Source organism: Mandrillus leucophaeus, unplaced genomic scaffold (assembly GCF_000951045.1).
Source record: "Mandrillus leucophaeus isolate KB7577 unplaced genomic scaffold, Mleu.le_1.0 Scaffold467, whole genome shotgun sequence".
NCBI classification, from domain to species: domain Eukaryota; kingdom Metazoa; phylum Chordata; class Mammalia; order Primates; family Cercopithecidae; genus Mandrillus; species Mandrillus leucophaeus.
This window is the reverse complement of record NW_012104998.1, coordinates 39,254-63,755: the sequence shown is the minus strand read 5'-3', so window position 1 is coordinate 63,755 and position 24,502 is coordinate 39,254. Positions and strand designations below refer to the sequence as shown.

Genomic DNA, 24,502 nt, shown 5'->3' with positions numbered 1-24,502 from the left:
AAAAAACAAAAAATTAGCTAGGCATTGTGGCACACGCCTATAGTTCCAGCTATTCGGGAGGCTGAGGTAGAAGAACTGCTTGAACTTGGGAGGTGGAGGTTGCAGTGAACCGAGATCACTCCGCTGCACTCCAGCCTGGGTGACAGAGCACGACTCCGTCTCAAAAAACAAAAACATGAAGCTGAGATAAACTAACAATCTAACCAACCGCATTGGGTGAAGTTTCTGGCCAGCCTTTATGAAGATGTAAAATTTCCTGTGTTTTTAATGACTGTGGTAGGATCACTGAGAAATAAGTTGGAATGTATCTTGAAAAGGGAATTCAAGTTCATTTTTCATGATTAGCTAAGATAATCTAGGTTCATGCTTTAAATCTCCTCACTTCATATAGCCCTACTTATTGAAAATATATGAAACATAGAAGACACATCAATACTCATGGATAGGAAGTGATAAGAATATTTTTATTGTATTATTAAATACCATGTCACCTTTTTCCCCCACTGTTACAAATTATAGATACTACATGAATGATGATACATAATTTATATTTTATGGTTTGCCAGTATGATGTATTTACACATGCAGTTAGTACCAATGTCATGCTACATTTCCTCAGGAGATGCCCATTCAAAATAAAATGTGAGCAGCTTATCTACTGTAAGAAAATACTTCTAGAGGGTGGAATGTATACCAACCTGCACCTGCAAGTTCAGTATTAACAATATTAGATTTAACTTAGACTCCTGGGTCACGTTCCTTTTTCCTTTTTTAAAAATAATACTCATAATTTGAACAACATACTTACATCAGAAAATTTTCCTTCTTTTCTTCCCTATCTTCTTTTTGGTGCTTAAAAAAGAACATAGATACACCAGGATCTAGCAGCCAATAATAAAAGGCCACAATCTGAAAACAAATGGCATTTAACAGTGATACCACTTGAAATGCAAAACATTAGAAAAATACTTGGAAGCTAAACATAAATCAAAGTTCAGCACAGTGATTTTTCTAGTTATTGGATACAACATGGCATCACCTGCACAGCCAAGAAATGAGACATTGCTTTGGGAAGAAAAGTTAACACTAAAATGATTTCAGTTGGAATTTGAGATGCTAAAGACCATTTATTTTGAGTGTTTTATTGTCATAACATAAATAATCTGTACACATTCTGTGTATTAACAGGTACATCTTTTGCTGTAACTTTACAAATGCTTAAATTTAAAATTTTACATTTGTAAAAAATTATATATTTATTGAACCATAAAGTTGCAATGGGGCACAATAAATAATGAGACTAGTTGTCCAATTGTATTTTGGCTCAAAGTTAACCATGAAATTAAAGATAAAACTACTTAGACATAATTATCTAGGAAGGTAAAGGTTGTAGAATAAAACTCCCCCCTGCCCTCAAAATATGGCAGCTTGGACTGTGGGAAAAAAATGAAACAATAAATAACCCAAATCTTTAATATTAAGCTACAAATTATTTAAAATTATTTAAATCCAGTGTTTTCTCAAATAAATGTACAGGAAGAAACATGCATGTTATGGCAGACACAAAGGACTGAAAGGGTTAACCCTATGTTCGTGCTAAGGTGGCTACTGCTGATCACTGTTGGGCTGTCTCCTTAGGATTTATTGGCTGAGCCAGAGGAACGACGCAACTTCATGGACATGCGGCTTTTGCTAGTTCGAGGAGACATTGGAGAGGCCAGGTCAGCCCCATCTACCTGCGTTGCTGTGGGAGTTTCACTGGGTAGAATCTCTGGGTAGGAGCCTGTAGGAAACAGCAAGAGCATTACTACAGTTATCCAGACTCTCATCCCCTGAGAAGTAATCTTTCTGCTACTAATCTGCAGCAAGGATCCCATCCCTTAATAAGGTCTTTTGAGGGAAAAAGCAAGCCCCAAACTTGCTTGTTACAATAGTCTACTAATGTATTTAAAACCCAGCAATCTGCTGGCTCATGTCATTATATTAGCAACAAAGCGCCAATCATCATTCCCAGGGCTAGAACCCTGGAAAAAGCAGTGGGAAGCAAAATCTTTGAGCCAGAAAGAACAAGGATCCAAAGCACTATTAGCATGCAGGGAAGGGGTCAAGAAGCAGGTGAGAAGGACCAATTCCTATCTCTAGGATTCAGGGTACAACCAAGAAAAGGGCCTTCACTACTCAAACTTGAAAAACAGCACCAAACAGTTCCAAACACTTTTGGAACCACGGGTTTCAAAACGGATGTCAGTTTCACTAGATGCCCTTATAAACAAAACAAAACAAAAAAAGGAACTCAGCAATATAAGATCATATACATGCTAGGTATTTAAATACGGCTTTAAGAAGGAGCAAGATAAATTTGTGTATGAGGGGAGGACAAGAATTCTCATCTGAATGTCAGTTAAAAAAAGGCAAACTGACTCCCCCAAGATGTCTTAATGTAAAAGAGATAAACAATGCTTTTGTTTTCATTAACTTAAAAACTTTTGCAGGTATCTTATTCAATCATCAGCAAGCAGGTAACCAGTAGAATTAGTAGATACACAATTTTAGAAGTAAAACAAAATCAAATAGGAAAGTTCTTAGTGTCATTTATAAAGTAGTTTTTCATCTCTGTACTTTATTTCTATAAATTATTATTCTCTAATATGCAGCAATACTACAGAACCTTGCACATTGTAGGCTCTCAAATATTTCCTAAACAAAATGAGTAATTGATTAAAATCACATTAAAAATAAAAGTCCTTCAGAAAAAAAAATCTGAAAACAGAGTAAGAACAAGAAATTCTGGATATTTTAAGGCATTTTAATCCAGATTTTATGGGTCTTAAGTACATGAAAATTTTCTTTATGTGTTTTACAAACAAAAACACCACACAGGTTGCAAGTTTAACTGTATACATACATGTCCTTACTTTACAGGGAGACTTTTGGCATATTTGTTAGCAAATGTAGCACCTCATTGATACTTCAAACTAGGAAATAGGCTAGCACTTTCATATATATGAAATGTTTGTGCTTAAACTGAAGTTACTGATGTTTATAAAGAAAAACAAAAAGTTCAATAAGGGGTGAAGATCCTATTGAGATGTCTTAAGCAATTGAGAATATGTCTTTGTAGAATACTTCAATTTTTTTTTTTTTTTTTTTTTTTTAAGACGGGAGTCTCACTCTGTTGCCAGACTGCAGTGCCGTGGTGCAATCTTGGCTCACTGCAATCTCCGCCTCCCAGGGTCAAGTGATTCCCCTGCCTCAGCCTCCTGAGTAGCTGGGACTATAGGTGTGGACCACCACGCCCGGCTAATTTTTTTGTATTTTAGTAGAGATGGGGTTTCACCATGTTGGCCAGGATGGTCTCAATCTCCTGACCTCGTGATCCGCCTGCCTGGGCCTCCCAAAGTGCTGGGATTACAAGCATGAGCCACCACACCCGGCCTTCAAAATGTTCTTAAGACCAAAAGTTAGAGTTATACTTAAGAAAAAATATGTTTCCAAGGAAAAATATTCTGTCACTCATAATCTAGGTCAATTGCCCTTCTTCTCAAAGTAACTTTTCCAGCATTATTTTCTAATTGAAATAAGACTGGCCTTCAAAATACAAGGAGAAGGAAACATATTTCTGTTCACCTTTACTCTTCCTGAAGATCTGAATTGGTTCATAGCAGACCCATACTGGAAAATTTATGGGAGAATATGAATCCATGGCCCCCTTTAGGGAAGCACGGCAGATGGATGGCAGAAGGAAAGTGAAGAGCAGTAGTAGCTCATGCTTTTCTGGTAATGCATATCATTCCCGGCCATCATGAGAGGCCCTCCCACTGCTGTTTACCTTGAGATGGCCAATGTTTTCTAGCGGAGGTTTTGGGAGGAAGAGAACTATCACTGCATTTCTTTCTTTGTTGTGAATGAAGAAATGGAGTAGCAAGCAGAAGTGAGAGAGCAAAAGAGAAGATAGATAACAGATATGAGAGACACAAGTGCAGAATTTTATAGGTGTTAACTGAGGAGCAGAGAGAGAGGAATAAAGGTGTTTATTATGAAATATAATTGGGCATGCAATGAGTTAGGATGATGGTTCACAATGACAATGCTTTGTAAATTCAAATGTTATACTTACCAACTAACAAAACAAGTTCAAATAGGAAAAAAGAAAAGAAGAAAAAAGGTCTATGAGAGATTCTGTAAATATCTACTTCTTAAAGTGTTCACTGTACTGGTGGCATGTTATCCTAATCACTCAGACATAAAATCTCTAGAGCTGCGTTGTCCAATATGGTAGCCACAGCCACATTAAGTTTAAATTTATTGAATTAAAATGAATTAAATAAAAATTCAGTTCCTCAGTACATTAGCCACATTTCAAGTGTTCAATAGCCACATGTAGTTAGCAGCTTTCACATTAGACAGTGCAGATATAGAACATTTCCATCACCATAGAAGGTTTTATCAGAGAGAGCACTGCTCTACATTATGACAAACTCAAAGAATGTTTTCCTCAAAAACAATTCTTCCATGTCTTCCTCACTGCCTTCAAAGTGAAATCTTCCTTCACTCAATTGAATCAAATTAGGATTTTTAGTGTGTGTGGTGTATAGTTATCAGTACTTCCTAACAATTTAGCAAATTATATTTGTGGTATATATTCAACATTCCCAAACTCCATAAATAATTTACGATGGAAAGACTTCAATTTTAGATGTAAAAAATGTAGTAACAACCTACATTTCATTTCACATCATAGTCTACCTGTTGACTTATACTACCTGAGTCATAAAGAATTCTGACTTATTTCTATTATTAATATATCCTCAAGGATAAGGTTTTAAGAGTACACATGAGCTCCTATGTTTGTGCATACTGTATCTGTTACTAACATTCTTACAGTGCTCACACAGACTGTGTAATCTGATGAGATAAATTGATTAATATATTGCACATTGATTACAATAAACTATTATTACAATTAACATAATAAATATGACTTTTGGGATCTATAGGGATTATAAGAGGGAGCTTGAAAGATCGTTTTTAATTGTGGTTTCGTTTGTACTGTTTGATGACAGGTATGACTGCTTTAAAGCTGCTAATTATTGGGCAAATATAGCCCTATAAAATATTGTATCTTTAAAAGCAATTTCAATTAATACTGAACTCCAGCGACAATGTGATGTATTAGAAAGAACATGGGCATAGGTTAGACAGTCCTAGATTAAATGCTGACTCTGTCACTTTACCATCTGTTTGATCTTGGGCAAACTGACTTGAGACATTTTTGTATTCGTAAAATGGAGATAATACTTGCTATTTTGTCAAGTCGTCACAGGGATTAAGATTACATCTGCAAAGATACTGGCACATAGTAGGTGCACAGTAAGTATAGCTACATAATAAGGCTATTAAACAGAAAAATAAAAGCTGATACATTTTGAATCAGAACAGATGAGGATTAGAAAGAAAGGGATAGAAATGAGGAATATTTTTGAAGAAAATGACCACCTATACAAAATATTATTGTTCAAATGTGAAAAGCACAATACACCATTAAATTTAGTTTGAGGGAAATTTATTCTCTCTTATGTTGATAGTTCTATAAAATACAACCTTATAGTAAAGGTTAAAGGCTACCCAAATAACCTTGCTTTTAATATTTTTAAAGGAGTTGATAAGTTGTTAAGACTCGCATGGATGGCACTGAATATCGTAAAGGAAATAACACAATTTCTTTTTTATTTTTATTTATTTATTTTGAGAGGGAGTTTCACTCTGTTACCCGGGCTGGAGTGCAGTGGCATGATTTCAGCTCACTGTAGTCTCTGCCTCCTGGGTTCAAGTGATTCTCCTGCCTTAGCCTCCTGAGTAGCTGGGATTACAGGCGTGTGCCACCATGCCCAGTTAATTTTTATGTTTTTAGTAGAGAAGGGTTTTGCCATGTTGGCCAGGCTGGTCTTGAACCCTTGGCCTCAAGTGATCTGCCTGCCTCAGCCTCCCAAAATGTTGGGATTACAAGCGTGAGCCACCATGCCTGGCCGGGAAATAACAATTTAAAATAGTAGAGAAATAAAGGGAAACATGTGGTTTCATTTTAAGATAACATTCAAGAACTACTAGTATTTTAGATTTAGAATAAATCACGTCAAGCTTGTCATATTTTACAAATGACAAAATTTGTAAATGAAAATTTTGGAAATGAAAAAATTGGAAGAGTTGATTAATTTGCATTTGTATAGATAACAACTGGCAGAACTAGGAATTAAATCCAGATTAGTTTGATTCCAAAGCTCATACTTCCCCCCTGGCAACCTTGAAGATACATGGAAAAAAAAAAGATTTTTCAATGGGTGGGAAAATGAAACCCTCAAAATAAAAATCTTTAGCAATTTATAATTTGTAAATATGACAGGTTATTGGGCAATATCTCTCTTTCTCTCAATCAACAGCAGGAAGGGGATGAAAATATTTAGACTAAATGGGTAACTGTAATAGTTGAGATCATGCCCTCTGAAGTCACATCAGTCTAAGTTGAAATACTAGCTTGACAAAGTACCAGGTGACTCTGGGTGAGCATTTTTTTCTTTTAAATTTCATAGAACTGCAATGAAGATTAAATGAGAGAATGTATGTACAGTACCGAGCACAGTGTCTGGCACTCAGTAATAGCACAATTATTATTTTATTATTTTCATTACAAAAATTTCACATCTGAATGAATGTTCTATGTGGAAACTGAACCAGCAGTCATCACAAAAGGTTAGTGGGTCCTATTTAAGATTATTACTTGCCTCTTGGTCAACAACATATAAGCCAAATTTCCAAGTTCAAAGTATCAAACAGAACATATCTGGCTGCCTATAATTTCAGGCTAATCTAATGATAAATTAATATGAGTAGGAATCTGTTTTTAAAAACATTAACTAGCCAGGCATGGTGGCTCACACCTGTAATCCCAGCAATTTGGGAGGCTGAGGTGGGTGGATCACCTGAGGTCAGGAGTTTGAGACCAGCCTGGCCAACATGGTGAAATCTCGTCTTTACCAAAAATAAAAAAATCAGCCAGGAGTGGTGGCGTGTGCCTGTAATCCCAGCTACTTGGGAGGCTGAGGCAGGAGAATTGCTTGAACCCAGGAAGCGGAGGTTGCAGTGAGCCAAGACTGTGCCACTGCACTCCAGCCTCTGTCTCAAAAAAACAAAAACGAAAACAAAAACCAAATTATTAAATAAACAAATTTATAGCTTATGTTATATATTGCAGGAAACTAATTCTTCTGTTGGCACTTACTAATATTTAAGATACTTATAAAATAACTATCTTCTAAGGAGCTAAAGTATTTTATTTCAGAACATTTCAAAGCCTGAGTAGTTTAAATAACTTTTAAAGAAGGACATTGAGCTAAAAGAGGTTATCTAAAGCAATGGCTAAATTTTGATGATCCATCCCACTCAAAGATTCAAAGAAATAGATCTGACCATCATAAATCCCATCCTATCTACATATGAGAAGATAGATTTTGCAAATTAACAGCACAACTGAGGTTAGAAGGCAGACTACATACTACTCTAGGTTTTCAGAGTCGCTGTGGATTATCTCTGAATTTGGTGTCATAAAAATTATATTTGAATTTTATTAATTTTATAATATTCCTTTAAATAGGAACGCCTATATTCTCCAAAAGTAATTATAAAAAGTGTTATGTATTTATAGATATGTTTGTGAATGTATATCTATGTATATATGAAGACAGAGAGAAACACCTATCAACCCTTTTTAGTTGTTAAACAGCTAAAATCTGTAACGTAAAGACATAATACTCCAAAAAATTATGAGTATATTTTTAATGTTGAAATTGAGAAAGTTAAACCAATTAATATTTACTGTGCACTTTCAGCAAAACAGGATCCTGTTTCTTGTTGACATTCTAGAATTTCTCTTATTACAAAATAAAAAAAGATGACGTTGAAAAGACAATGTAACATTGGGAGACACAAGTACATATTGAACAAACAGTGTAATCTGGCCAAGTAGAGCAGTAATTTCATTTTAAAGTTTATAATTAAAGGAGAGGTGTTTGTAAATATGAAAAAACTTTAAGAAGTCACTAAAAACTTTTGATATTTTCCACACACACGCCTGACAAAGATAAAGGGATTTTTTTCCTGTAATTTTTTAAAAATAAAAGACAAGAAAAATCTAATAATATTTTAACGTAGTTATGAAAGATCAACAAAGTGTGACATCACGATATTTCCCTCAATGACCTTAGGGATAAAAATAATTTCCCTTAAGTATCAGTCTACTGCCACAGACAGTACATTTTGAGAAAATACAGTTATGAAATTTATGGATCAACTATGATGCACCAAAATCTTTCGTATCTATTTTAATAATACTGAAAGTAACACGGAAAAATGTTTTCTCGGATTTAAATGTCACCACAGTTGATATGCACGTTACCGCTAACCAGAAAGTGGGTTTTAGATAATCTTGAACCAAATTAAGAAATCTTAGAAAAATATTATTTTTCTATACTATTCCACTGAATATAATTATGTTACAGGGTTGGTTAGACAGAATATAATCACTATTCTGGCATTTCTTTAAAACTTAATTTCAAATGACTACATTAGTATTGATTACTACTATTTTATATACACAGGGTGTGCACTGGATATCTAAAGTTGATTTTCAATTGCAATTATGAATCCATTTCCTCAATGTGGTGAACACATTTTATACTTATGCTAGAAAAAAGATTAAAAACTTTACACTATTATGTCATTTTTGCAAACCAGCAGTCAGGTCCAAACTGCTATTATGCAGCTCATTTTATGTCTTCTCTGTCCACTTTGACATATAACTTTAAAGGGAGCTCTCTATGTATAGGATTTATGACAGAAAAATTTAGATTTGAGATAACTGGAAAAAAATTATTTTTCAGATTCTATGTTTTTGCTACTGTAAGAATAAATATTTCATTTTTATTTTGTGTTGAACTGAGAACCACTCTGATAAAAATTTCTGTCATAACTATTAAAGTCTGCAAAAACTTATATAGAAATGTATTCAGTAATACTGGCACAAGTTATTTACAAGCAAAAACATCCTTTTGAAAATTAGAGTGCATATTAAAATTAGAGAATGGTTCTTAAATGCAGTGACAACTCTTAAAAATTAACTGAAAAAAATTTGTACCATAATATTAGGTTCATGTTCAAATTCACATTTTTACTACTATTTAGACAATCATAAGTGTTATTTTAAACAACTTACACAATAATTTTGTAAGACACATTAAAAATGAAGCCAACAGAACCTTGACTTGGCTGCTATAGCATCCTTTAATGTCTCAGAAGTGAGAACACTACTCACTTCCATAATACCTGGCCAAATGTGCAGGATAACATGCAAAATATGGGGAGAACATTAAGATGACAAATACGAAAGAGTACAGCTGGTAAACGACGACACATGAGAACTGAACAGTCTTTATCAATTTAAGGGGGAAAGTTAGCCCAAGTGTGGTTCTATTATCAATATTTTCCACTTGTGAAATTTATAGCTTGACTATATGATACACAAGTGTTATTTATATCTCTTTTAATATAGTCTGACATTTTATCAGACATTCTCCATTATTAAAGAATAAAACTGCCAGATATACTTAGTTATTTTGCTGTTCATTAATTTTTAATATTTCTCTTTTACCATCTTTTTTAATGCCAAACTGAGTAATTTTGAATAGTGTCAATCCATTAAAGTGAATCTTAGACTTTTTATCTCTTTCAAAGGATTCAACCTGGTCTAATACGATTTTCTCTTTGCTATAGGTCTTTTATACTACCTGAAAGGGATCTAAATTTTTTTGTAAAATTATTTTTCTAATGGCAATTTAATGATGACAGGAATGGAAGCTTTAATTTCACTAACTAAATCTCAATTGAGAATTACAGTAACTTTTTTCCAAATAAATTAGGCTAGAGGTGTTGTGCCTTTTGAATTTATTTAATATAAAGAAAATTTATTTAATATAAAGAGAATTTGAAGGTTTATTATGATAAACTTCAAGCATATTATGTTCTCTTTTCCTGCTTTCCTTGAATACCATTACAACAGTCATCTTTGTATTTCAGGTGCCTAGTGAAGTGCAAGGCACACAGAGAGTTATCATTTGATGAGTTAGGATATCCCATAACAATGCAACACATCACAAAATACAAAGACACACTACTTCAGTTCAATAGTACTACTTTTTCATGCTGAGAAACAGAAAAAAAAAAGGTCAATATAACAAGGTGTAACTAATTTCAACCAAGGGATTCTATTATTAGTTATTTTTATCCCCAAACCAAGTTAGTGTTTCATGCAGACCTGGGTTAGTCAGTATAAGACTGGAAAAAATTTAGTGACAATTTCTGAAATGTTTAGTATGAACTGGACAGTGTTAAGTTTATTTATTGTTTAAGTTACAAGCTTAGAGCTTGCTAATTTTGAAAAAAGGAAATGGGAGAAGAACAGAGGGTGTTTTGGTTGACACTTTGTCTTACCTTCAGATAAACAGAACTGATATTTAATGATCTAAAGAGGGAAAATAAATGAAACAATCATAAGGAGTGCAAGATATTACAGAATAGGAAGGCCACGAGTCATTTATTTTCTTACTGATTTCTTCAAAATTATCGTAAAATGCAGTACCCTCTTACAATCTTTAATTATTATAACATGAATTACAATATCAAATACTTCTAAATCTAGACCAGTTATTTTAGCTTTATCTGTAAAATCAGAGATGATAGGGTGATATTTTTGGCCATAAAATTTGATCCTCTAAAGTTCAGAGTGCATGCTTAACTTGTATTTCTTTTGCAGATACTTCAGAAATGATTCCAGAAGATGCAAGAGTCATTGAATATCAGCTCATATAAAATGTGGTACATGTACTTTTATGAAGTTTGTTGACCTTTTAAGGAACTGCATTTAGGTAAAAGAAACCATAAATCAAATTTATAGGCCAAATTCAAATATTAAATAGTGATACAAAATTCATATTTCAATGATTAGAATTTTTTTCAAGCAAGTTTTTAGAACAAAAGGGTACTGCATTTCAAGTTCCAATAACAAGTAACTAATACTTGCTTTTAATCTTACCGGCATCAGATGGTAAATGGTGGTAGGGAGCTGGAGAAAAAACCTGTGCTGCAAAATCTTCAAATGTTGTTGGTTCTAAGTGGTGCTGGACAATTGTTTGCAGGTACCGTGCTCTCTCCTCATAGCTGATTTCCTTTGGTTAAGGATAAACTTAAGTGCAGCTTATACTGGAAAAAAAATCTTATCAAAAAGGACTGCTATGATTGCTAAGCCATTACCTCTTAATAAATAGAATTATTCACTAATATTTCTTACGTATCATTAACAGTATGGCTTTTTGAAGTGCAAAAATACAGTTTTTAATGTACGTTTACTCTTCATGATCCCACTATGAATGACAGCTTAACAAGGAGACATTTATTAGATAATAATTACAATAATACTAAACTGCTGAAATGAAGGAAATTAACAGTTTACTTGAGAAAGGATTCAATTTCTATCAGGAGTCTAGGCTGAAATTTCTATCAGCCTAGGCTCATCTTATCTTATTAATCACATCTGCAGATTTACTCTCAAAAGCCACGCAATAAACATTGTAATGTTGCTTAAGATACTATGTCCAAAATTCTGTTTTTCATTTGTAAAGATTTATTGTGAAAAATTCCTACATATCTTCTTCTTTTTCTAAAATCCCTGCATTTTCTCAACAATAGTTCTCATTTTGAATGGAAGACTACTGTTGCTGTAATCCTCGAATAACTCCATGTGGTTAAGATAAATACATAGCTGAATCTGTATGCTGGGAAAAAATACCTAGTCAATTATAACACTGAAACAAGCAGGAATATTTGCAAAGAGTCCACAGGACTCCTAAATACTGTCTAACAAAGCATCTCCAGGGCACTGACACTGACGGAAAAATACTGTAGTTCCCTTTCACCACATTTTCTTCTCTGATATTATTGACAAGCAACCAGTACCTTGAAGTGTTGTTGCTTTTGAACAACCCACTCCAGGCTTCCTGTTTCAGCAGGCCTGATTGTGCTGTTAGCACAGAGAGGGCGAGAAAGAGAGAGAATATTTCTGTTGTTCACGAAAGCAACTATGGAAATGGCTGTCAAAATGTAGAGCAGCAGGCAGCAACATACAATTATCAGGAAAAACTCACATGCTGACTTCATGTCGTATAGTTCCTGAACTGAGAAATCAGTTAACCTTTCTTTTAAAACTTTTAAAAGTTTCCCTGTGGTACTCAGTGTGCTATGTTGACAGGCTTTACATAAGACATTTAAATAAGGATAATAAAGATTTGTCTACCAGTTCTTCTTTTTTTCCACTGAATTTTTCCCCAAAGTCCACTTTAATATTTCCCCTCAAAATTCCTTATTTTTAAAAATTGCTATTTAATTATTATATAGTTTTAAAATTCTAGAAATTGTAGACTAAGCCTACAAGACCCAAAAAATAATTTGAGAGGAAGATAATTTTAAATAATCCAATGGGAGATACCACGGCCAGTTAATTATATTTACAAGTTTACTAAGAAGAGAAAAAAAAAAGTATAAGAGTTAAAGGCAAGACTATATTCATTATGCACTTGGACTTTGATTGTGGTATCTTTTGCTAAGTGGCTTTTATATTACAATTTATCTGCTTCTATTACAATTTATCTTATGTATCAAATATGAAAATAACCTTGAATCCCAATTCCTAGCAATCTATTACTTTCCATTCTGTATACTGGGGATGAACTTCAAAAGAATTTTACTTCTGAGGTGGGAAGCAACAGGACAAGATGCATATTAAAATGATCAGCATCAAGGATTTTACATGAGGATAATACAGACATTTTTGAGTCTTAACATAAACAAGTAATATAGCACACTTTTAAAGGGGGTATATGGTTATAAATGGAAGAGGATGAAACTGATGGTACAATCTAAATAATACCACATATCTCACAACTTGTTGGAAAGTACTTTTTTCATTGGGGGAGATTCACAGCTGCCGAATTTTCTGCAGTTAATAGAGTCCTTTGATTCACAGCAGTGCCCCTTGTACAAAAAATACTGGCCTTTGTGTATTACCAGAAACTAATTTTCTATTTGGCTGAAAAGGGAAAAATGGGGTTATTGCTTCTCCCTCCTACAGAGCTTTTCATTATGCCTGATGCACTCAACTTCTAAGCTCTTCTGAGAAAAAAAATAACTGAAGAGGCAAGAGGTAGAAAAATGAGCTTGTTAGCACATTAGAAGTGAAGTATCTTGGTGGGCCCTAGAAATTCCCAGTGGTGTGTTAACTTATCACTCTATGCATGCTGGCACTGATAGTCTTCCAATTGATCACTCTCTTTTCGCACCAAAGGTGCTGCCAGGAAGCAAAGGCTGAAGGCCCACAGGAGAACAGTCTGCTATCAAAACAAGCTGTTTTTAAAAGTCTGCTTGAATGGGTAAAACGCTTCATGAAAAGTAGGGTGGAGACACCTACCTGCTTTTAAAAATGTTCAACTTTCAGAGGGCCTATAAATGAAATATTTTACCTTATTATATTTAGAGTTTATATAAAAATTAGGCAGAAAGAAAGCAAATGTTAATATTTCTAAAGCAGGGAGGATATTTCTAATGCAGTAAATTCATCAAAGCAAGAAAATGATTATCTAGCTAAAATACATTTTGCAGACTAATTCTACTTCCTTATATAAAAAGAAGCTTATAAAATGGAAAAAACTCTAATACACAGCTGTACAAAACTAAAATTATCCAGATATAACATATTCATTGTGTATAAAAAATATATTTAAGAAATTTACAATAAATCAAATAAATCTCATTAATGAAAACAATGCTTTCTAAAATTATTTTTAAAAGTTCAAGTCTAGGTGGCACAGTGAAGGGAAGCACTCATTAACGGTTGAATTTAAATGAAAAAACTACAGTGCTCATCACTTACTAGGTAAGTTACCTTTTTGGGGGGTCATCTACAGGAAACACTGTTAGCTTGGTAAAATAATTATATCTAAGGTAAATCACCTTCTAAAAGCTAAATGATCTTTATAAGTTTCCCAGTTTGATGTAGCAAAATTAATAAATAACAACATGAAAACAAGCCAACCCAATCTACAGGACATACATCTTCCCCCACTCCCCCCCCCTTTTTTTTTTTACTTCCAAAAACATGTATTAAGGAAATATAATAAACTCTAAGCACTTAAACCACAGTCCTGGGTCCACAACGAGGTGCTTTTTGTGATTGAGATGATTAAAGTTCCAAACAGTGCTGTTAGAATCTGCAATTGTAATCATCCAAAGTAGTTAATTCCTATATCTCATTATAATAGGTTAGACACTTATTCCATAAAAGGCCTCTCTCTAGGGAAGAGTCATTAGTACATATACATTGAGTGGCACACAAACTCCACAGCTGGCAACAACAGGACAACTTAAGCTATAGTTTTATATGGTGAGTGTATGTTGCCACTGGCATTGAAATTAAAAAACTGAAATGGGTAGGATGATAAAAAGGTGAAGGTAAACAAAGAAATTCAGAACAAAAATTTAAAGTACAAATCTAAGTTGAAGTAAGCAGATTTTGGTTGTAAATTTAAAACAACTGAAGCCACAATTAGCTAATAAAAACCATGTGATGAGGGACACTTTTAGCTCTTTAATACAGAACTAGCCAATCAAAAAATAAAAATAAAAAAATAACACACAGGTGCTGCAATCACAGCAATATAATTATCCACTAATCCTCCTTTCGCTTTCTACAAAAGGAAAAAAGAGGGGAAGGAATATTACTATTCTAAAAATAAGGGAACAAAACATCTATAGTGTAAAGAAATAAGTTTAAATCTAATCTGTAATTCATTAATATTAAGTTAACATCATTACATATTTTAGGTTATTACTCTTGATTTTAAGCTTCAAGACCAGCTATTAAGAAACTGGGTTCAATTTCAGACTGATCCTGGAAAGATAAGCATAAATTTTCTGTGCCATAATTTATCTGTATGTTAAATGGGGATACATCTGTACGTTAAACAAGGATACCATCACCTGCTCACTTCATAGGGTGTTGAAGATAAAGGATACAAATACAGGGTAACACAAAGTGCCCGGACACCTGTCCTGAAATAGTTTATTTTGACCTTTGGCTCACATCTTTGTAAATAGCAGGTGCTGTCTCTAGGAGGACAATTTTTGATGTCAATTTAAGAAATATACCTGTATTCATGTGCAAGAACTCTTTGATAATACTACTAATATTTCTTGTTTGTGGCATGTACAGAGAGAGGGACTTTTGACTTATTCTGATGCAAAGAAACTGATTTCTCATGGGGGAAAAGGACAAAAGATACTGCAGAAGGTTATGCAGTATCAAGTATTTCAACTTCATTAACACATAGAAGAATAAAGGTAGATTTGGCTTTAAAGAAGCAACACTTTTCATTCTCCACAATAATTTTACTAATCTGGTAATTCTGAACTGCTCGTAGTGTTAGAAAAGGCAAAGCTTTCAGTTTTATAATTCCATGACACAACCAGTAGGCTGTATAAACATTCAGTTCAAATCTAATTTGTGACTAGTCTGAAAGAAATGGAAATGTGTGTGTATATATATGTGTGTATACATATGTTATACACAATAATGAATATAAGGTGTAATTTTCACAAAAAGGAATTATAAAAATTACAACTTGTAAGCAGATGTCAAAGATCTGTATAATTGCTTATTTTCCTTTCAAGTTCAGGTTTCATGTTTTATTTCCTAAACAAGAAAAAAACAATTGGCTCATTTTAAAATAAAGACAAGTATAAAGTGTTTATATCTGTGCTCAATGGCATAGTCTCAGGAATTTAAGGCCCATTCTGAAATTCTTAATTTAGTAAGCACTTCCCCACACTCATATATTTCTATAGCTTCTTTGTGGTTTCAGCACTTAGGAATTTTATCTCCCTTCTCTAGACAGCAGATTCCAAGAATAGTAAGCATAGGAAGAGGGAGCGTTCCAATAATTACTTAGAAATGGTGCCTACTGATTTAAAAATTTTTTTTGGAGAGTGCAACTTAAGTCATATTTGAGTTGTAACTTAAAGTAGCTGAAATCTGAGTACTACTTAAGTAGAGCAGATTAGAGTAAATTATTCAATACTCATGAAGTTTGTAAGGTTGATAGCCTGAAATTGGCTATGGTGAGTTTCTACATCATACATCTTGAAGACTGCTGCAAATCACCCACCTGCCAGGCCCCCCTTAGAGAGCTCTTAGGCTTGTTTGTCTACTAAATACACTTTCTTAAGAAATAGTTTTTGTCCCCAGTTCTCGGGGGGCAGATTTGGTGGTTCTTCAATGTTACTTCTTCACTCTAGAGACCAGTAATCCAGCCATTCTACTTATGTTATTGATATTTTAATTGTCCATTTTGTGGTTACAGGCTAGTGGTGGGACCAATGACACAGGGACAGAGACCTTGTCTTCTTACCTTTATGTCTTCAACACCCAACACAGGGCCTGGTAGTATTCAATGACTGTTCATATCTTCTAGAAGGAATGAATAAAGTTGGTTTGATAGTGGATTAGGAGATGTCTGTTATGCTGACAGCCCCTTTCCTCTAATCCCCATATGGCTCCATAAAGGCAAACCTTTTTGGGGCAAATATAGTTGGAACTTTCCTAGAAATGGATTTAGAGTTTGAATCTTTCTCGTGAGAAAGATTTTGGTTCTTACCATGCCCCTTGATCTTGCTGGCCCTCTCTGGAACCAAAAAAAAAAGGTAAATAAAGCACTATGTATAAATATGTAAAGTATTACATTAAGAGAAAAGAAAATTGATAATTACTTCTTTAAATCCTCATAATCTTAAAGAAAGATTTTTTTCTTTAGGCAATGTAATTATAACTCATAATTTAGCATTGAAACAAACATTTCCCCCACTGTTGTGATAATTTTTTTAAAGTTTAAAATTTTTTCATAAATTCTACAATGGTATGAGACAATGAATTTAGTCAAACTAATTCTATTTGCTTAAGTGGCCATTTATAGAGAAGGGAAAAAAGGGAAGAATAAGAAAATCTTTACAGGGAAAATTAAATGAAGTGTAATTTCAAATCATTTTAGGCAGATTTCCGAAACTGCTCTGTATACCATAAGAATAGAAGTAATAATACCCTTGAAGAATAACACTTGAAAAATGTTAAATATTTAGGTTTTTAAAAAGGCCACCTTGAAAGAGGTTATCCCAAGACAAGGCATCATTCATTGAGAATATTTAGGACAGTCTGAACTAGAGGAAAGATACATCCATCAACATTATTTTCAGGAAGCTTGGTAAAATTAGTTTATTTTATTAATGTTTATGGGCAGCAATAAGGCTTGCCTGAATGGAGAGTACAGAGATTTGCTTGGATAAACAAAGCTGCTGATGGATAGAGCTGGGACTAGAATCTTGGTCTTTTAATTAATAGTCCAATGCTCTCTCTACATCCAGTCTCAATGACCTGGGTGTTGTGTGGTGAAAAAGTAAAGGTATATTAGGCCTTTTAGTTATCTCAAAATAATGAATATTAGCTTAAATTCTAAGACTGGCAATTTTTGAAAGATGTTTGTTTACATATTAGTAGAGTAAAATACTATTTGCTAGACTATAGTTTACTATACATTAGTGACTATTTACACAGTAAAACCCCTTGCATATTCTAAAATAAAAATTTGAAAACAAACCACATTTGGCACTTCAGTTTTAAAAGGCCTTGAAATATCTTTAAACATTCTGAGGCAATATCATTACACAGGGTCTTGAAAAAAGAATGAAAAATAAGAATTTTTTTGAGACATAGCGTATGGGTAGATATATTTTGCAAGTACATCTCAAGGATCTCATGGTTATTATCGGTAGTAAAGTAGAAAATTTTCTGAAATACACAGGGTAATTAGTATCTCATGGACTAATATACACTGTTCATTTATAAGATGAAAGCAAACTATACTGCTTACCTTATAAAGCAAGATCTGATAAATTAAGATCTGGCAGAGGGAAAGATACTCCATTTCTTTCCTACTCTTAACTAATTTCTTCCAGAAACATGCAGTCTAGTTCACATGTAGTAAAAAATAAAATTCCCCTAAACAAACTGCATGAATCTTGTTATTAAAATTGCTTATACTATGTTAATAAAAATTCTTCTGAAAGTCTGCAACAGGTTATGACAAATTATTGTCTATTTTTAAGATGCCTTATATTCATGAAATTCTTTAGTAGTTGATACTATCTACACCATGAAGGAAAAGCTGTGATTTGTCAGAGCAGACAAAGCTGGGCTTTAATCCATCCTTTTAACCATATTGCCAAGTCTATATTGTTTTCACTGCGTCTCAATTAGGAGACAGGCAGGACACCTGGTACTTCTTTATCTAAGTCCCATGGGCTGCCAGATGACTCAAAATCCATAACAGGTGCTAAGGCAGTGTGAGGATAGCCCTATTATTGAAAGCTGGAGTTGAATAAAATTTGGACCACATATAATTGCTCATAAATCAGTCAATTACTAAATGAAAACATTAAGTAAAAAGTTGATAAGCCCAATTCCACCAAAGTTTGTGTAAATACATTTAAAAAGATTAACCTTAAATAAATAGGCTTAAAAATTTAAACCCACCTAAAGGCTCTGAAAATCCTTCCTGATTTAATAATCCAATAATCATTGGTGGGTTTCAAAAAGCACTAATATGATTATCCAATATGTGTGTGTGCGTGTGTGTGTGTATATATATATATATTTATTCTACTTTCATGAAAGTTGTATGAAGCAAAACAAAAACTAGGTTATCTGGATTTCAAATTTAGTGAAATTATAATGTTCTCTCATTTAATGAAATTATAATGTCCTCTCATTCTTGGAAAGATCTACTTGGACCCTGTCAGAAGACTGCAAAAAGGAAAAAAAAAACACAAAAAACCAAATAAGTGAAATTTTACAGTGTACAATTACTTAAGTGTTATCTCTACCTAAATGTGCACTAATTTAATTAAGATTTTATTTAAGTGCTATAATTATTGGGAATACAAAAAAAGTGATTTTATTATCATAGTAAGTAGAAACAAAGTACAGTAAACTGTCATTTAAGACAGTGTCATAGAATCTATGATAAGCAGTACATTGGCTTAAACTAATGCACTATATGCCCCCAGGGAATGATAGGCTTAGAACTGGACTTTAACATCAAAATCTATCCATTAATCTTGACTTAAATACAATCTATTCTGCAGTAAAAGGAAGAATGGGCATTCAATGAATTACTGTTTTTGAAATACTGCACTGGTGCCCATTTACTAAAATTACTTAAGAGAACACAGGATATGAAATACTAGTAAATTTTACAGATTTACTGATTTTACAAAACATGCACTTGAATTTCCCCAAATCTAGCAAGAGCATCCCATTAAAAAAATTTACAGATTTAAAAGGTTTCTTAAAATACCTCTTCCTTATCCTATTTAAGAACATGCTGCATAAATTATAATGCTGCAATATAATTTAGTCAACTTCATTTCAGCTGAAAAGAAAGAATCGTCTATGGGGGTCAGAATCCCTGGAGTCTGAAAATAAGCATTAATTTTTTTTTCAGGTTGTAGATCATTGTTTCTTTGCAACAGAACTACCCAACTGTTTGCTGATAAAGCTGACTAGAAGAAAACAGAAAGTCCAAGAGAAGTATTTATATAAATATCAGGGCATACAATATTTCATAGAAAAGGAAACAACCTGCACATTTAAAAAAATCCAACCAGAGGGAATTCAGTGAGTGAGATAATCATACACGACTGAAATAGTTATGAGCTACTCATTTAAATGATAAATCTGGCATTTAACCTTAAGATATGCTCACTAATTTATCTTTAGTGGATTATTTTAGCACTTGTGTTACGCAGAAATTTAGTTTACATTTCTATACTAATATCGTTTATATGTATTCAGATGGTATTTGGGAATCCTAAAAAGCAAAAAGTAAATTAAACCAAATTTATAACCTTATCTGACATGTGAATTGTGATTTTATGCACTTCACCTCAATTAAATTCTTATGAAGATAAAAAGTTCCTTATTTTCATCTAATAAAAAAAATAAGGCAAAACTGACTTTTGCTCTGCAATAATCTAATGGGCTAAAAACAGATAATGGCATGTTAATAAGGAATTACTACAGGTGGTTGCTTATATTCATTTGCCTTCTTTTTTGATAGTAGCTACATGCTAAATAAAAGTCAACATTTTTATCAAGAGACTAAGTAAATGTAGAAACATCAGTTCTGCAACAGCTATTTTTGCTTCTTTTCTGAACAGCAATTAGTAAAGCAACTCCTTCCCCTCCTCCCTAGTGCTGTCAAGCTGTTCAGAGCAGTTTGCAACTCGACAATGGTACCATTGTGAATGCTCTCTGGGCTTCCTTCCCACAGAGAGTTAAATGGGCAGTTCCTGCTGCCCATGATTGGTGTCCAGTGAAATAATACTCAAGAGCCAGGTTTTATCAGCTTCACGCCAAAGAAGTGAAGCCAGGGAACCCAAGCCTTCATATCATACTGGACCATATGCCAACCCTGATGGCCCCAAAGGTTTATCACTAAGAATCAGGATCCATCATGTCCCTTGTGAAATTTCACTTCACATACCTTATGTGAAATGCAAAGCTTCACTAAAAACTGAACCTTCTTTACAATTGGCATGAACAGATGGACGGTAACAGTGGTTTGGCAAGCAAAAGTTAAGATTTAAATAGGCTGTATTCTAGTGTTTGAGAGGAATAGCAGTTAGAAGAAAATGGATAGATTTGTGACCTATAGTTTAATTTTAATTCCATTATTGTTATTAAAAATTTAATATCGAAAGGCCTATGTTTAGTCAATGAAAAGAATGAATGAAAAGCACTTCAGTTCCTATGTCAAACATGTTTAAAGACTAATTTCAGCTTTACATCCTTTTTTCTTTGCTCTTTGAAATTCCCAAATAGCATCCGAATCTACAGTTATTTTCATATTTAAACAAAGAGTAGAATAAAACTTGTACATTATGTAGTAGGTGTGGTGAACAATAATGTGAGCGAAGCAGTGCACAGTCATCACTAACTGCAACATCATAGGGTTTTAATACAGAAAAAAAAAAAAAAAAAACCTTCTTCCAGCACAGATGAGAAGCTGATAAAGATAGAAGTAAACTTCAAGTTTGGTTGTTTTTAGGGAATACTGTAGTTTGTCTATGCCCTGATGGAGTTCTTTCTTCTCTTGCACTGTGATATGACCCAACTGTCCGGATTGGCATATGTGGACCACACTGCTACACTAAATTTGGCAAAACAGATAAGATGGTGGTAATGCTTTCTTTTGGTATTTTTGTTGTTGTTGCCATGAAGCCAATGTATTATAAGACTAGGACAAAAGCACTTTATTCATCAATAACGTGTGAAAGTGTAATAATGTGTAAAAACTCAATAATTGTATAAAAGTATCTCATAGGAAAAGTGTAAAGGACTGTTGTGCAAGAATGAAGAGTCTATTATGAATCTATCATAAGAAATATGAAAATCTCAGATGCACTTTTAAAAATGATACATAACGTACAAATATTATCAAACATTTAGAGACCTTTTTAGTCTCATTGAGAAAATGCAATACTGGCTATTAGCCTGGCAATTATTGCTTAACTAATTATCATAAAAAAGACTTTATGAAAATAATGATCAATAAACATTTTGGAAAGGCTCTGCTAGAAAATGAAAAATAAGAAATTCAAGCTGTAACTTTCGCTAGTCAACAGGTAAAAAACACACAAAAGCAGAAGGAACTGTTACCTTAGACACTGGCTGCCATAAAATAATCAGTAGCATTAGAAAACCATATTTATGTTGATTTTCTTTCTGCTTGACTATATTATCTGGTTTTGACCTACTTCTTGATCTTTATCTGCTACTGCTCTTCCCTTTATATCATCCAGCAGTACTGAACACCTTTTATCTCTTGACCATATCACACTTTTATGCCTCCATGCCCACTTCTTACCCCTAAAAACCCTTCCCTGACCATATCTGCCTAGAAAAGTCCCATGTGTCTTTGAAATATTAGCAGAATTCTTCCATAGTAAAGCCATTCCTCTAATTTCTATCCCATTCTCTCACCCTACTATCCTCTCCCACTTAAAATTAATCATCTTTACCATCCTACTTGGTCTATATCACTATTGCTGAATAACCCCAAATTGCTTAAGTTTATCATTAGTGCATTAAGTTCTTGGTAAAAGATAAAAATTGAAAATATCTCTAGAATTAAAACAACGTTAACCGAAATAGAAGTTGGCCATGTAATGAAGCCATTTTGGTGAGCTCCCACAGTTTAACTGTTATTGGTCAATAGTAGTAAAACCTTAAAGACTGTCTCTAGAGACCATTAAGAGACAATGCTATTTTCAGACAGAATAAACCTTCTTTACTATTATCACAAAGTTATTACATATCAGAGATTCACATTTATTGCTTTTTGAAAGGACATGGATTTGCTACACCAAAACTACCATCTTTACAGGTATGCAGTACCTTTGAAATACAGTAACATCGGCAGGGCGCGGTGGCTCACACCTGTAATCCCAGCACTTTGGGAGGCCGAGGCAGGTGGATCATGAGGTCAGGAGTTTGAGACCAGCCTGGCCAACATGGTGAAACCCTGTCACTACTAAAAATACAAAATTAGTTAGCTGGGTGTGGTGGCAGGCACCTGTAATCCCAGCTACTTGGGAGGCTGAGGCAGGAGGATCACTTGAAACTGGAAGCTGGAGGTTGCAGTGAGCCGAGATGGCACTCCAGCCTGGGTGAAAGAGCAAAACTCTGTCTCAAAAAAAAAAAACAAAAAAAACCACAACACCCCCCACCCCACACACACACAGAGTAACATAATCAACAGGCATATACTGCCATTTTGAAAAGAATAGCTAAATAAATTAAAACTGACATAATCAAAAATATACTAGAGTCACTGGAGAAGTGTGGCACACATATGAGGTCCCTGTTTAAATAATTACTCTGTATACACAGACTACAAAGACTACAAGACTTGGCAGCAAAACCCATGACAAGGGGATGTGTAAGCACAGCAAAAAGTTCTTTAATTGTAATGCCAGTCTTTAATACAGGAGTTTTTTGTTGTTGTTGTTTTGGAGACAGAGTCTTACTCTGCTGCCCAGGCTGGAGTACAGTGGCGCAATCTGGGCTCACTGCAACCTCTGGGTTCAAGCAATTCTCATGTCTCAAGCCTCCTGAGTAGCTGGGATTACAGGTGTGTGCCATCATGCCTGGCCAATTTTTCGTATTTTTAGTAGAGACGGGGCTTCACTATATAGCCCAGGCTTGTCTTGAACTCCCGGCCTCAAGTGATCTGCTCGCCTTGACCTCCCAAAGTGCTGGTACTACAGGTGTGAGCCATCGCGGCTGGCTGAATACAGGAGATTTAAATCCTCCAATTATGGAGCAGATTGTTAGGTAAAGAAGAATGTTTGTCTGCTCTTGGAGCGATCCTACTACAATGGTTACTACCAGTAGCACAATGGCTGTGAGCATTTCAAAGACCACAAAACTTGGATCACTTAGCTGGTGAGACATTTTATTTGAAGAATTATCTTTTCTTCTTTTGAAGAGAATGACCATAACTATACATCTTAGTTGATTTAACAATCAATTTGACTTAACAACTAATCAATTTAACAACTAATCAATTTGTCCATGATATGTAAGACGTTCATGGAAAGCATGAAGAACAAATGGCACAAAATTTTAAGAGATCCTAATGGACTCACTAACATAGGTGGTACAAATGTTAAAGCAGCAAAATCGGAAACCTTATCAGTATCCAGACTCCCATGGCTTCCTGCTACTGCTCTCCTGTTGCTACCACTTTCCTTGCCTTACAGCAGGAAGTGTGAGCCTTCAGGGCTCAGCCTCATGCTGCCTCCTTCTTGGAGGGGACACCAAGATATATCCTCCCCAAGCCATCTGCCACTGCCATCAAGTCAGAGGTGTCTTAGCTCATTTTTCTCCCTAAGAGATCTCCCAACCCCAAATGAAGTGAAAACCCTCATTAATGATGTCTGAAAATTATCTTCAGTAAACGATAATGGTCTCTAATAAAAATATACTACTGATTAAGTAGTCAAAATAAAAAACCCTTGTATGTGTGCTAGTCTGGCTTATTCATGTATAAGAGGCAATTTTCACTGATCCTAGGTTTCCTCTTCTTACCTACCCAGCAAACTCTTAAGAGTTGTAGTCTAGTCTAATACAAATCACAAACTATAAGTTACTACAAAAAATATTTGGGGGTTTTTCATTCTTAAAAGAATCCATGGCTGGGCGTGGTGGCTCACGCCTATAATTCCACCACTTTGG

General features: G+C 34.2%; 1 protein-coding gene across 2 annotated transcripts in view; it reads right to left on the bottom strand.

Moving 5' to 3' along the window:
• Positions 1-443: 443 nt before the first annotated feature.
• The window catches only part of LOC105550153 (ral GTPase-activating protein subunit alpha-1-like), a 56,437-nt gene continuing 32,378 nt past the window's right edge, over positions 444-24,502 (bottom strand). The window contains exons 4-6 of one of the 2 annotated variants that reach the window (XM_011995032.1): positions 11,141-11,265; positions 4,118-4,120; positions 444-1,783 (exon numbers count right to left, since the gene is read on the bottom strand). In XM_011995032.1, the coding sequence (XP_011850422.1) occupies positions 1,635-1,783; positions 4,118-4,120; positions 11,141-11,265 (277 nt within the window). In that variant the 3' untranslated portion in view covers positions 444-1,634. The remainder of the gene's footprint in view (positions 1,784-4,117; positions 4,121-11,140; positions 11,266-24,502) is intronic. The other variant, XM_011995033.1, reaches the window with a different exon arrangement.